Source organism: Manihot esculenta, chromosome 1 (assembly GCF_001659605.2).
Source record: "Manihot esculenta cultivar AM560-2 chromosome 1, M.esculenta_v8, whole genome shotgun sequence".
NCBI lineage: Eukaryota > Viridiplantae > Streptophyta > Magnoliopsida > Malpighiales > Euphorbiaceae > Manihot > Manihot esculenta.
The window spans coordinates 27,960,761-27,975,533 of NC_035161.2; the positions used below are offsets into that span (position 1 = coordinate 27,960,761).

At 33.6% G+C, this 14,773-nt stretch overlaps 2 protein-coding genes across 2 annotated transcripts; one reads left to right on the plus strand and one right to left on the minus strand.

Annotated features, from left to right (window-relative positions):
• The first annotated feature begins 2,649 nt into the window (after positions 1-2,649).
• On the plus strand, positions 2,650-5,444 carry LOC110622651 (axial regulator YABBY 1). Its single transcript, XM_021767246.2, has 7 exons — positions 2,650-3,029; positions 3,150-3,305; positions 3,530-3,650; positions 4,547-4,595; positions 4,758-4,833; positions 4,998-5,072; positions 5,156-5,444. Exons 1-7 carry the CDS (start codon positions 2,937-2,939, stop codon positions 5,222-5,224), a joined length of 639 nt encoding a protein of 212 aa, XP_021622938.1. The 5' UTR covers positions 2,650-2,936; the 3' UTR covers positions 5,225-5,444.
• A 4,014-nt stretch (positions 5,445-9,458) lies between these two features.
• On the minus strand, positions 9,459-14,043 carry LOC110628850 (monocopper oxidase-like protein SKU5). Its single transcript, XM_021775673.2, has 9 exons — positions 13,650-14,043; positions 13,235-13,344; positions 12,836-13,106; positions 12,601-12,739; positions 11,362-11,728; positions 10,877-11,242; positions 10,718-10,796; positions 9,917-10,116; positions 9,459-9,829 (listed from the first exon to the last, which is right to left on the minus strand). The coding sequence occupies exons 1-9, from the start codon at positions 13,800-13,802 to the stop codon at positions 9,724-9,726; spliced, it is 1,791 nt and encodes a 596-aa protein (XP_021631365.1). The 5' UTR covers positions 13,803-14,043; the 3' UTR covers positions 9,459-9,723.
• Between the last annotated feature and the right edge of the window lie 730 nt (positions 14,044-14,773).

Below are 14,773 nucleotides of genomic sequence, written 5' to 3' on the forward strand. Positions count from 1 at the left end.
ACAAATTGATATAAAATCTATAAGTTACATTTGGATTAACTCTATCATTAGAATTTTTTTTTCTCATCAACTGGTATTTGTTTATTATGCAAATGATGAAAAATAATTATATTTTTAATTATACATGTATATTGAATGATAAATTAACATTATTATATTTATTTTATTAATATAATAAATTATATATATATATTTAATAATCACTTTACATACCAACTATAACAATTAAACAAAATTTATCAAATTCCTAAAATATTTCAAATGGAATTATTCTATAATTACAATCGATTATCAACATTTAATAACTAAACCAAATAAATACTAAAGAAATTATTGGATGCACTTATACTTCACTAAATTTTGATGGTCTTTGGGTGCTTTATTAAATTGCAAAAAGTGAGCCCCACATCTATATGAATGAAGGAAATTGTGCTTTTTAAGTATATTCTATTGCTTCATTCTCCGTTCTATAATTTTTATTTATTTATTTTTTATTATTTTAAAATCATTATTTATTTTTTTGATTATACATATAACTTGAATATTATAATTCTATTCAATTTTATCTTATTTAATAGAAAGACATGTTCAGATCTAATTGAATTTAAGAAAAAGTTCATAATTTTTCAAAAAGAAGTATAATGATTATATCAAACAATTTTATATAGTATGATAAATTAATAATTCTATAAATTAATAAATATATTCTAAAAATATAATACTTATAACTTAATCGGTTACAATTATCAGATTTTCGATATACTGAGTTTGCTAGAATTTTTAATAGTTTTATTTTCTTTCACCCAACAACGCGGTAGGTTTCGGTTTAAATTTGAAAGTGATAAATGACGAAACAGAGAATGAAATGAAACTGAGGAGAAAACCCTCATTTTCACATATTTACGCTGAGGATTCACACCAATGGTCTTTCATTGAGAGAAAGTTTGAACATGTCTTGAATTTTAATGAGTTATTCTGTTTTTAACGGCTCTTTTCTTTTTGTTTTTAGCTCCCCAAAATGACACCTAATGATTTCTCACCGTAAAACTCTTAAACACCGGAAGTGGAAGGGCATGCATGTTGTATCTTTAGTTACAGTTGTTGCTGCGCAGTAGGCCTGCACCCCTTAACTTTATTACAGCTTTAACAAATGCTTAAACTAGTAGTGGCCAGACAAAAAGATACACAATGTTAATGTTTAAGGGAAGTGGATGATGGCAGCTGCTTACATGAAGAGACAAATGCTAAAAGAAACCTTGTTTAAAGGTAATTAATGATAACAAAACCAGCAACTTTGATTTGTCTTTAATTAATGTTTTTGGTAACTAAAGCAGAAAACTTTTTGCATCTGGGGCTTCGGAATTGGAAGCATATCTTCAACAGAAATCATAGCAACCTAAGGAAGCAAGGACAAGCCATGGATTTTGTTACTATTGGATTCAAGCTTTAACCCCACTTTTTTTTCTCTCTTTTCTTGAGCTGTTTGCTTTGATCTGGCCGTCAAACAAATGTTGATTCATTCATCTCATTTGAAATTTGACTTTGTTGTGAGGACTACTCATTCAAGTCTGTGTCTCAGATTCTCAGTCTTATTTCCCTTTCAACTTGTTAAATGCGAATGGTTCGAAATTTGAATAGGGGGTTGGATGGATGGTCCGCAAAAGGCCAACAAACTTTGCAAACTTTCTACTGATTACAATATCACTATTTAATGTATTTGCATACGAGTTACACAGGACCCATTCTCATTGGTTAGCCAACGATAAACACACTAACCTTTACTTCACTTTTTGGGGAAGTGCAGCCCCACTGGCTTCAATGAGTATGGATGGTGATGCTTCCTTAAAGAAACAAAATGAAGAGAGAAAGAGAGAGATATAGAGACAAGTGACAACTATCTTTTCCTACCAAAGTTAGAGTATAGATTTGCGAAATTTGCAATGAAAACCCTAGAAGATGAAAACGGTGGTAAAAGATTCTAACCAAATCAGCAAAGGTAAACCCAAAAAGAAAAAAAAGAAAAAAAATTATAGGAAAGGACAAAGGTGGTAAGACAGGGAAGCGCAAGTCTCTGGCACTGTGATTGTTTTACTGACTTAAATACGTATGTATATAAGTGTAATAGTGTAAGACAAAAAAGAATGAGTCGTCAAATCAGCAAAAGTAATCACTCAATTATTCAAATAATTAATAAATTGTGATGATTATGGCATGATATGTGTAATCCAAGCTCGTCACGGGCTGAAGTTGTTTGGTGTATGATTGTGTTTGAATGAATACATATTATAATATTAGCCCTAACGAGGCGGAGAATGTGAGTGTCGTGAACCTTATTGTCCGGGAGATACAAGGAGGTTATTAGGGTTTGGGTTCGGAAATTGAGGCCAAGAAAAAAGAGCTTTTGGGTTTTGAACCACACCACAAAAAGACATCAAACAACACACCCTCTTAACTTCTGAAAACAACAGGTGAGCAAGTGAAAGCTATGTCACTCCATGCACACGTCCCTTTCTAGCTCCTCTCCCCCACATCTGCCGCCTCTCTCTCTCTCTCTCTCTCTCTCTCTCTCTCTCGCATTGGGAATGCCAACCACACATGTAATTGTCCTATGCTTAACATCTCACTGTTCTCTACCTTATGTTGTATTATCATGCCATGGACATGTCTCGATGACTATGTACATACATCCATACATCCATAGGCATGTGACCTATAAACAAGACCCAATAAACAGAGGCAAGAGAAGGGTTTCCTGTCTTCCATCTACTAGACTAATTGATCCCCCTTTCTTTCACAATTCTTCATACCCCAAAGAAAAGGCAGATCCAAGGTGGTGGTTAAGCTGTCAATCTTATCAATCAATCATCAATCAATCAACCAGTAAAGCAATCATCAATCAATTTTAAAAGAGTTGAAAAGGCAATCAATATAACACCATGTCCTCCTCTTCTACGTTGTCTTTGGACCACCTTCCTCCCTCCGAGCAGCTCTGTTATGTTCAATGCAACATTTGTAACACTGTTCTCGCGGTATTAATATAACTAATCCCATCTTCTCTTCATCTTTTATGGATTTCTTGCTTCCATGCTTGTCCTTACATCACACAGTTAGGTATCTTATTTTGTTTCACTTTCTTCGATTCGTGCTAGGTGAGCGTTCCTTGCACAAGTCTATTCAAGACTGTTACTGTTCGATGTGGTCACTGCACCAACCTCCTCCCAGTCAACATGCGTGGGTTGATTTTGCCATCTGCTAATCAGTTTCACTTGGGTCACAGTTTTTACTCTCCTTCACATAATCTTCTGGTATGCCATGAAAATTAAGCCAGATAATTTAATTTAAAAGAAAATTATCATTTTACTATGTTAAAATTCTTAACTCACTCAAAAGTTAGCTTAACTCAAGGGTACATAAAATCAGGACACAATATCCTGTCCCAAATTTACGTGTGATTCAACACACTACTTGTAAATGACCTTGATTTTGTATAATTTCATGTAATATTATGGTATATTGTGATATTGTGCAGGATGAGATCCCAAACCCATCTCCAAATTTCTTGATCAATCAAACCAATGCCAACGATTTCAGTGTTCCAGCTCGAGGAGTGACTAACGATGAGCTTCCAAGGCCACCAGTTATCAACAGACGTGAGATTCATCAACACATCTTATTGACTTATTTAGTTTCTCATTTCATTTTAGATTATTTTCTAATTGCTTTCACTTTGCTGTGCTCATATATTCTCCTGTAGAATAATCAAGTCCTCCAGTTACTATCAGATGACATATTCATTGCGTTTTCCTTTCTTTTTTCTCTCAAGAATCTCCCTCGTATTGCTTTAGATAGAAACAATTTCTACTGTTGGACTTTGGAGTTGTCACTATGCAGATTTCTTAACGATCCAAGGAAAAATAGTGGGAAAAGAATCAAACCATTTGCCTTTTTTTGTGCAGCGGAAAGAACCTTAGTCATCTTAATTTATTAGAAGCATACCCTCTTGTGGCTGCCATATTTCATCCTCCAGTTTTAAGAGCGAAGCCCAGATTTAGTAATCACTTTTCACATGTCTATTCACATTTAATAGGCAAATCTTTAACAGCAGCCCTAGTATCTAGAAATGAGTACTACAGCCAAGGATTTATAACTTGATAAAAACGGATCATTCTTTTTTGAACAAAAAAAATACAATAAACCCTTAATTACTAGGTAATAACACAAATAAATCATCTTCCTTTTTATCTTATTAAAGCTGATGATAACCCTAATAGTATAAAGCTTAATCTGCCCTTTTGTTTTTAGGCATATTAATATGTGTAGAGAGTATGCACTCCCCCGCAACTGTAGATGATAGAGAATGATTGTACATTTCCTTCTAAACGTAGTTAATGAAGAATCTTGAAGGATGGGTAGGGAGAGAGAGATAGAAATGATAAAGAGAAGTGACAGAAGAAAAAAGAAAAAGATTTCACAAATGCATTAAAAGCTACCTAAGGGATACTAATGTGTCTGTGTATGTTGTGTCTGTGTTTCTGTTCATGTCCAGCCCCGGAGAAGAGACAGAGAGTCCCCTCAGCGTACAATCGCTTCATCAAGTGAGTAATGATTATTTCAAAGCATTCATATTTTACTTTCTCTGTGAACCTCTGGATACTTAGATTTTTTACAGCATGTATCTTCATTATCCTGTACAAAAAACTTTGCTAAATTTGAAGCCCCAAAAAAAAAAAAATTAATGGAGGAACAACAATCTGCAGGGACGAGATCCAACGCATCAAGGCTGGAAATCCTGATATAAGCCACAGAGAAGCCTTTAGTGCAGCTGCTAAGAATGTGAGATCCAAGAAAATTATTTAGGGTGTCTTGTTACTTTACCAAATTAGGGTTTCTATATTTCATTTCTTCTTGCTTTTTGAATTTTGTTATTATTATATGCTTCATGTCTGTGTTGTGGGGTCTTTTCTCTTCTCTTATCCTATTTTGTTTTATTATGTCAGTGGGCCCACTTTCCCCACATTCACTTTGGTCTCATGCCAGATCAGACTGTGAAAAAGACTAACGTGCGCCAGCAGGTAAACTAATCCTTCTTATCTTCCTCTTCCCTTAAGTGGAAAGCCAAAGCAGACATTAGAGGTTGTGTTTTGGTGATGTACAGGAAGGAGAAGATGTTCTGATGAAGGATGGATTCTTTGCTTCAGCTAACGTTGGTGTCTCTCCATACTAATTAATAGTTAAGCAGTGGAGCTGTTAGTTTTCTTTAATTAATCAGTGATCTCTCTCAAACTCTAGTGTTGTACTTCAATTCTGCTGTTGGTAGGAGGCAGACAGAATGATTTGAAGCTGAATTAATTAACAACTCTAATCAACTTTCATAACCCATGTCTACCACTACTAATGTCTTTTAATGTGGAAATTTTATCTTATTATGTATTTCCATTTCTTCCTATCTACTTAGAAGACTTATATATTCTCTCTTCGGATACCCGATATAATTTTTAAACAGTGTACGTAGTTATTAGCTAATTAGCCATGCAACCAGTTTGTATCATATCACTGTTTATACTCCTGCATTCTTTTTTTTTTCTAAATCTAAATTCAAAACTTTTTAATTCTAAAATCTACTCTACTAATAAATATGAAAAAACAGAATTATATATAATAATCAGTACGAAATTACTAAATAATTTGATTTAACTAATTATTTAACTATTTTAAATTAAGTGTAAAATAAATTCAAAAATTATTTAAACCCGTTTATATCATGTTGTTGCAAAAATTCTTTTAATAATGAAATATTTATAATAACTAAAGTTAGATAATGAGTAATGTAATATTCACTATGAGCATTTTACTTTTTAATACATTCATTCGGTGCAAATAAAATAATAGTTGGTGTGATATAAAATAAAAATAAATAATATTATTGTATACTCTTTTATCATCAACTATAAAATTATATAGAAACATAAAAACAGAAGTATAATTATGCCAAAATTAATTAAGGTATAACATTTAAAACTAACGACGATATAAGGGAATTAAAAATTTAAGTGTAATTAGATTAGTATAGCTTATTTTTTTATATATTTCATTTACTAATTCGAATACAAAATTAAAAATATTCAATATGTTAAATAATAAATTAAATACATATTCTTATTAAAATTAATGATATTTCTTTTATCAATAACACTGTAGATTTAAGCAATGTATAGAATGACACACAAGCTTTAGTTGTTTGTTCTGCTTTAACCTATTACAAGTTCCTTTATGGCAGGAGTACTCTTGCTAGATGGATGGGACATTAACTGAAACATGCAAAAATATTTTGCTCAAATTTAAGCAAACCTGCTCAGCTTTTAGGATGAAATGTAGATATTGCTTTTGTGTGCTAGAAATGGTTAATATATAGAGATGCCCTTAAAGTTGGATCATAAAATCAATGTATTTATATAGCAAAAACAAGCTTGGAAACGGCACCATGAACTGGGTCCAACATTACCTTCTCAATCATGAAATCTCACAGAGACTTAATTTGCAGCTCAAAGTTCAGCTATCAGTCCATGCACACCTTTCAACGACTTTCATAAAAGGCGAAAATGGTGGAAATTACAGGGCTTTTTCCGTCCCTCTGTGTGCATAAATCCAAAGATTTTTGAAAAAATGAAAGTTTTTGTAGGAGATTTTAGAGTGACTTGTTAGAAAAATGAGACCTCGATGCATAAAATCTTTTGTCAATAGAAATTATTGGATAATTAATGAGTATTAAAATGATTGGTTCGACACTATTTTTACTTAAATTAAAATTAGATTGAAGAGTTCAATACTTGCAGTATATGAGATTTAATGATTTTGTATGAAGTCTAACATAATTTTATGGCTTAAATTCATAAAGAATAATTTTTTTTTTTTGGCATGAAAAGGTTATTTAAAGCACTCCAAGCACTGTAGTTATGGAGGAAAAAGAGTGGAATAGAAACCCCCACTTATTATAAACTGGTTGGATCTCTGTAAAAGGAATTTGTTTGTCCCTTCCATTTCACCACCAAAACCGAAAGTGTGCATTGTTGAAACCATATGCATTATGCAGCCTTTTACAAAGTTTACCTGTAACTTGTGAAAAGAAGTGTCGACCATGCTATATATTTTACTTTTTTCCCTCACTTTTTTTTTTTTAAAAAAAAAAAAACAGCCTCTATTATCTAAATGGGAATTTGATAAAAAAAAGATAATAAATGTTTGAAATTCATATTGTTTTTTTAGAAAGAAATTTACGAATACTGTTGATATTTATGATAGAAGAAAATATTATATACAAGTTATAAAAATAATTCCGTATGGTATTAAAATTTACCAACTCTGATCTTCCCTGTAAATGTTAAGCTAATATAATTAAGGAGAGGCATAAAGGGCTCATCCTCGTTCTTTATTTTCTAAAGGGTTAAATTTTAGGCTTCATTATATTTTTTTTTTTACAAATTAAAGGCTTATATTGAAACACTTAGACAAATAGTTATTTTTCGAACAAAAGAGATTTTATCTACATTTGAAGTACATGCCAAACACGCCCTTAAGAACTTACAAGACAAGCAAAATTGGAAGACAAAACACAACGCCTTAAAGCTAATTAAACAGAGCATGCTCTGGACAAGAGCTGCAAAGCAACTCTAGGGTTCCTGTTGCTGCATAACTAAAAACAAAATGCAGTGTTACTTTTGCTCTGCAATAAATGCAATAAATGAATGGATGTGAGCTGAGTTTTAAATAACTCAAATTTGATTTGTTAAATTTTTTTTAAATTTTAGTTAACCTCAAATTTTATTTATTTGAAATTTAAAATATTAATAAATTTAAATTTAATTTATTTAACAAATAAATTAATTTAAACTGAATTTTTATCGAGAAACTACCGCATGTATGTAAACTTGGTAAGTGAATATCACCCCTTACCTTTATATCTTTTTCTTTTATCTGCTAGTTACGTGTAACCGACTTCGTGTTATAGGTTATCTGTCTATCTGTCATCCAAACCGTACGTGTAGACGAATAAAAGCACCTCTTCACGTCAGGCGGAGATTTAATTCCTCCCAGCGTGCATGCTGACAAGACTGCGAGGTAACTGAACTTGCTTCCCTTATCTTCTGTCACGTCACTGGACTAAACTTTCCTTAAGTAGACCCGCATACATGGTCAGTCTGGTCCACTTCACATCACAAGGCTGGATCGTGCGATGTTGTGCCGACCTACTTGTGTACGTCCTGATAGATTTTGAGTTTGTGTCCTTCTCCAATAATTTAATTTATTTACAATTATAGCACATTTTAGTTCATAATTAATAAGTTTAAAACTAAATAATTTTAATTATATAAATATATATAATAATTAATTTGTAAATCAATAAAAAAATAAAATTTTAAATCTTAACAATTTGAATATTTACAAATTTTAAAAGTGTAATCAAACTATTCAGAGCTAATTTTTTGGAGAATTAAACTTTAGCTCATAAAAATCTATCCATGCTTTGAGTTCAGTTCACTCGTTACATTGAACTTAGCATGTGAGCATATTTACGATTTTGCTCATAAATTTGAAGACGAACCGAACACACGAGTCGAATACTATGTAGTTTAAACTTGACTCGTTTATTAAACGAGACCAAAATTAAAATCAAGTTTGACTCGTTTAGAAGTTAAATCAAACCCGATCAAATTTGTATCAAACTAAATCTCGAATAGCTCATAAGCACATTTATACCCTATGCAAGCCAAAGCCAAATTGATAAGCAGGCAATTAGAGAAATCATTTTTCTTTATCTACCCATCTTTATTAAACAAAAATCCAGCTGTTAATGATCTTCTAAAACCCATTAATCAACTTGCAAAATTAGTAATATAACACAAAGAACTATTTGATACAGCTCCATTAGGAAGAACATTAAAAATGATTATAACAAATTAATAAAATGGGAAAAAGAATATGAAAACATCTAATGAATTAAATGGGTAGACATGAATCCTAATGTCTTTTTAGACCATATCAGAATCATGTTCAGATGTGGTGGATGTTTGGATTTCCAAAGAGATTCATAATACGGTTAATGCAGCCATAAATGCAAACAAAAGTAATTAAGACAGCTTCCCCCTCCAAAAGTCCAAAGGGGCCAAATGGACATGATCCAGCTCAGCTGGAGGTAGATGCATCTTATCAGGTGTTTGAAGGGACCACATGCAATCTAAAAGAGCCATTGCTAAGTACCAAACACAGGTTGCTTGAACATTGTGGGCCTTCAGCATCTTGCATTTTCTCCAGGTTCATGTCACTTTCCATCCTGCTTATTCACCAGATATCCCATGGCTGTAGTTTTACAGCAAAAAAATCACCATGTTGTTGTATGAAAGATCCTAAGCAGTTGAAAGCAAATGAGCTCAACTAGTTTCAAATGAAAGACAAAAACTACATAGGCAAGAACATAATTGTATTGAAAATTTGATGAATCGTCATCAGGACATAAATTACAGGTATTAAAAGAATGATGATCCCAATAAATTAAACAAGGAACTCAGAGAGAAGATTTAAGAATACATGTCAAAATCACCAAGAACTCCTATCAACAGGACTAGAATTACACACCTAAGCACTCACAAGTCACAACCACAAACCGCATTAAGAATGAAGGCTTAAACCTTCAGGATGTCTCAAGAAATTATCAACCAGAAAAAACAATCAGCTGAAAATGCCCATCACAGCACAGACAATCATCAGCAACGTGAAAAACAGCTTTGAGCTATCACCCATGATTGATGCTGCAAAAGAAGAGATATCTTGTGGCCTGACAAAAGAAAACAGGAATCAGACATCACACCAACAAGAGAACTTGGAAAAGAAAAACAAATAGCAAAAGAGGATAAGAGTATACTTCTGCATGCGGCTTAGAGCACCACAAAAGAGGGCGTTGTCTGGCATGGGCAACTCAGTTTTGTTAGTAGCTTCAGGATTGACAACTCTGACATATGTTTCTTGGCCAAGGTACCATGAGTCAAGGTTTTCTGTTCGGAGGTTCCAGACTCCAACGTTGTCAAGTGACACCAGAATTGCTGTCCACGCTCCAGGATAAACCTAAAAACAAAATGAGAATAGAGATTATCCTCCTGACAATATTTGAGGACCAATACTTAGTATATGAGGTAAGCCATAGGGAATTTTACATCGCGCATGAGATGCAAAAGTACCATAGGGAATTTTACACTAGTTAATAACTTGCTTTAACTGTTGCTGTTCCTACATCACATTAATAGAGGCAAGAGACAGCATGCAGACAAAAATAAATAAATAAAATGTAATTGGATAGCAACAATTTGCAACTGGAAATATGATCATACAGCTAGCTATGAGGTAAGCCATTGAAATTTTCAGTTTACTAGTTTCTTAACTCCCCATCCCCAGAGATATAACAATCTACGAACAACTCAACTCCGGTACAGCTAAAAGGAAAACAGTGGAAATCTCACCAGCAAACAATGACTTTGCTAACAACATGCATGCCCAGACTGTTTTGTTTACATATCACTCAAATATCTTAGCCAATCCCTTCAGAACAGTGTGTACGAATATTTGCTAGAAAAGCCAGCATGATGGCAATGTTGACAAAAGCCAATAAATGGCCAAAGCTATTTAAGGGATTCAAATGATGGAGCATGGAAATCTGTTCATAACATACCTGTATCGTGGAGCGCGCAATGCCATCCCACTTATTATATGTGCCTCTGCTGTTTTCTGTCCATTCACCATAATCCATCCTGAAATATATTAATTGTGTTTCAGGTTATTAACAGTTTTAAACACAGATGAAGGACAAACCACAGAAATGAACTCCTACCCAACAACAAAAAATGCATATCCACTCATGTGATAGCTCTGCATCTTTGTATCATTATTCTGCAGAATGACTTCCATAAAACCTCTATATGTTCCATTAATTACAGAAGTTTCCATTTTAGGTGGTCCTTCAAGTGGATTAGTAGGGAAATCAAGCTTATATACTCCCTTCACTTTGAATCGATCTGCAAGCCTGATTGGAGTGGAAGGATTGACAAATGATATTCCACTCAGAGTCGTCCGCCTTTTCCCATTAATCATCACTGGTGGCTTATTCTTCAACACATAAATTTCAGTCACATTGATTGACCCATATCTAAATGAACCTTGAGGGTTAGGACGTGCACCACTCGCAGAAACATTCCATCTGCACAGTTTGACCACAAAACCAAAATAGTTAAGTCAAATTAAATCCAAAAAAGAAAAATCTCTAGTGCTTACAAAGTCCTCAATCCACTTTCATAATTGAAAATGAGGGAAACAAACCTGATAGATCTTGCCTGGTTCATTGAAAAGGTTTTGTCAAACTCATCATTTGGTGCATCTGGGAGGGGACCCTTTGCCTTTCCTTTGGAATTTGTATAGTGCAAGACAGCAACACCAGTAACCCTTTTCCATTGTGATTCATTCACAAACCTAGCGCTAGCTACAATATAATAATCAGAACTTGCATTCTGATCCATGGTTACCAAGAAAGAATATGATTGTCCTACATGAATATCTAAGCTAGTATAATTCTGTTGTACTGTATATGATCCTTCTGACTCTGCTAAAAGCAGATTATGGTTCTGGATCCTGAAATTCAAACTAGTTGATGTTCCAACATTGTGTACACGAAGGCGATAAGTTTTCCCTGTCAAATGTAGTGTAGCAACGTCATCATTCAAAATTTCAACTTGAGCAATAAGAAATACTTCATAAGAAAGATAATGACATAATAATAAAGGAAGCTTCAGGAAGACATGAAATTGGCCAGCAGAACACAAATTTCATAGGTCCATAGGCATTTAATACAGTTATTTTCCAATAAAAAGAGGAAGGCTGCGCACATTCATCACTTGAGATTAGCCTTTTCCATGAACAGGTAAAGCTTTGTTTTATGCTATAACTTTGAAGTAATTGACAAGCAACAAAAATGCATCTTCAATTTTCAAACCATATTGACAAACTAGGAAGAAGATGCAAAATAGATCCACAAGGGACACCCATGAGCCCCAGTATGCTCTCGTTCACTCAATTTGCACTCTTTACCACATGTTTTTTTCTTCTTCTTTTTAAGGGACACTTTCCCTCATCCTTTCTATTTTTGCTTTTTTTAAAGGACTCTTTCCCACATCTTTTTTTCGTTTTTCTTGAGGGACTCTTTTCCACAGTTATTTTAAGACTCTGACAATTAGTATATAAGAAAGCCAATACACAAAGATGCTTACAGATAACTGAAAATTATGCACATTCAAGGGAGATTTGTTTTAGGGGAAAAATTTTCCAACCGTATTAAAATTAATTTCAAGATACACTACAGTACAGAACAATCAAAATGATAGTGAGCTACTAGTAGGGCATGCATGGCCTGATTTGGAATGTCAAAAAGTGACCAGCATTGAAAGGTTCTGGAAGCATTCGAGCTATTTTTCATTCAAAACGTGATAAACAAATTCTATATTAGCAATCAAACAGAACAATTGACAAATACTTCATCACAAATGTCTTATGTACAGTAATCACCTGGATGGACTTCAATAGTTTCATAGTCAATGCCATCAGGAACAAGTGTGGTGTTATACTGATAGGGACCTTTGCCATTAATAAGCACTCCATCTGGCATTCCAAGATCTTTCCCTTCATCAAGGGCCTTTCTCAAAGCCTAAATTCCAAAAACAAACTAGCATCAAACACCTTACTATCCAACTACCCAGCAATCTAAGTACTGAACAAAGCCAACTTTATAACAGATACTAACCGTATGGTTCCTTTTGTACCAATCGCCAATCAAAATGACAATGTCGTCATACGGAGTATCAAAAGGAATTGGAATAATAGGCCTATTATTTATAATGAAGCTACCATATCCACCAGAGGCTCTCTGCATATGAAGAGAAGGGAAGTAAAAGAAACTCCCAATCTGATCCTTAACCTGAAACTGGTAGGTCCAGTTCCACTTTGGAGGAATTGGACAGTTAGTCCCCATAAGTCCGTCTTGCCATGAACTTCTTCTCTGTTGAACTCCAGACCTATCAGACCCATTAAGTTCAAATCTTGGAAATCAGTATATATTGACAGTAAATCTCTAATAATATTCACACTTGAAGTAAAAATTGGCAGCAAAATTGAAATGGAGAAAATAAAGTGCTAGTCCTACCAATGCATGAGAAGACTCTCGTCCAATTTGTTTCTAACGTTGACGACGACATTGTTGTTAGTGGTGACATTTATAGTAGGACCAGGAAACTTTCCATTTATGGCAATAACCTGCAAAGCAAATGTAGAAGCAATTACTCGAACCTTTGTAACATTTGAACATCAGCTACAATGTCATTATGCTTTACAGATGAAACTAAATCTACAACATTAACCTCGAAGTAGTCAAGGCATAGCAATAAGCAGATCTGAAGTTACTGTAAGTTTTGAGATAATCTAAAGCAAACCCATTTATCAAAAATCAAAATTAAGCATCCAAAAAAAGAGTGAACATCCATTAACTAAGTGGTGAGAAGCAAGAAGCGAGTGAAAAACAGAAAAACAGAGCAAAAGATAGAGAGATCTAGTGAACAGACCTGCTGGGGCACGCCAAGAGGAGAAGCAGTGATATAAGAGACCTCAAAATTATAAGTAACAAAAGGATCTTCAGCGAAAGACAAGGTGAGAAGCAAGCAAAGGTGGATAAGAAAGAAAGCAGAGAACTTGCTAGTACTACTACAGAAAGCCATTTCTTTTAAAAACTCCTTTCAGGTGTTTCAGCAGCAAAAAATAAATATTCAGAACCGAATTCTTCGCCGAGCTTTTTTCAGTAGTATCTTACATGATCAGAAAGAGAATAGGAAGAAGAACCAGAGAGGTGGTGTAGAGAGAGAGAAAGAATGAAAGCGGCTGTATTTGAATGCAGGAAGTCCAAGGTGTGAAAGAAAGTGTTCAAGTGAAAAAGAGAAGCAAATGAGTGACTGATCCACAAATCTTTTTTTGTCGGTCACCAGTCATCATTCATTAGAGTTTTGTGCGTCGGAGAGATAGGGTTACAGCCAGTTGCCAGTTCATAAATAAGAAAAATAAAAAATAAATAAAGAAAGAAAATGTTCTAACACGCGCATGGGCTGGAGCCATGGGAGGTGTAATTTTTTACTACTGTCGTCTCAACATGAACAGAAATCACCAACGGCAACGGTCGGATCCTCTGGAAGATGCCAAAAAAAAAATTAATTAAATAAGCAATATTTAAATTAAAATTAAAATTAATTTCCAGCCCATCAGTGGACCCCACTCCATAAATTGGGTTTTCCGGTTTTTGCTCTTTTTTGGGGTTCGTGGATGGGAGGCATCAGCTGGGTGAGTGGAGGCATCGGCAATGCTCTGTTTCCAGAAAAGGGGATCAGAAAGATCCACTTTACCTAATAACCGTTTGATTGGAATTCATTTTTTTCTTAATTATAATTTTTAAATTTATTTGTTTCACTATCCTCTCTTTAAAATTAAAAATTTTATAAAAATTTAATTTAATTCTCTTATTTAAAATGAAATTAATTAAATAATTAATTTAAGATTCTGTTGATTTAAAAAACTTGAGGACATAAGCTAGTGAAATGAATAATCCATCATATTTTAAATTACTTATGAATTATAATGTTAAATTTCTTTTTTTTGTTTTAAAAAAAAAAAGAAAAAACGAAAAGTTAGGAAATGGCCA

Bases quoted from the DNA above. Each gene is read 5' to 3' on its own strand.
- LOC110628850 (XM_021775673.2), bottom strand. From the start codon at position 13,802: ATGGCTTTCTGTAGTAGTACTAGCAAGTTCTCTGCTTTCTTTCTTATC. The intron at 11,729-12,600 runs GTGATTACTGTA...TACATTTGACAG, and splicing joins AACTATTGAAGTCCATCCAG to GGAAAACTTATCGCCTTCGT. The intron at 10,797-10,876 runs GTAGGAGTTCAT...AATATATTTCAG, and splicing joins TATGCATTTTTTGTTGTTGG to GATGGATTATGGTGAATGGA.
- LOC110622651 (XM_021767246.2), top strand. From the start codon at position 2,937: ATGTCCTCCTCTTCTACGTTGTCTTTGGACCACCTTCCTCCCTCCGAG. The intron at 4,834-4,997 runs GTGAGATCCAAG...TTATTATGTCAG, and splicing joins TTAGTGCAGCTGCTAAGAAT to TGGGCCCACTTTCCCCACAT. The intron at 5,073-5,155 runs GTAAACTAATCC...GGTGATGTACAG, and splicing joins AGACTAACGTGCGCCAGCAG to GAAGGAGAAGATGTTCTGAT.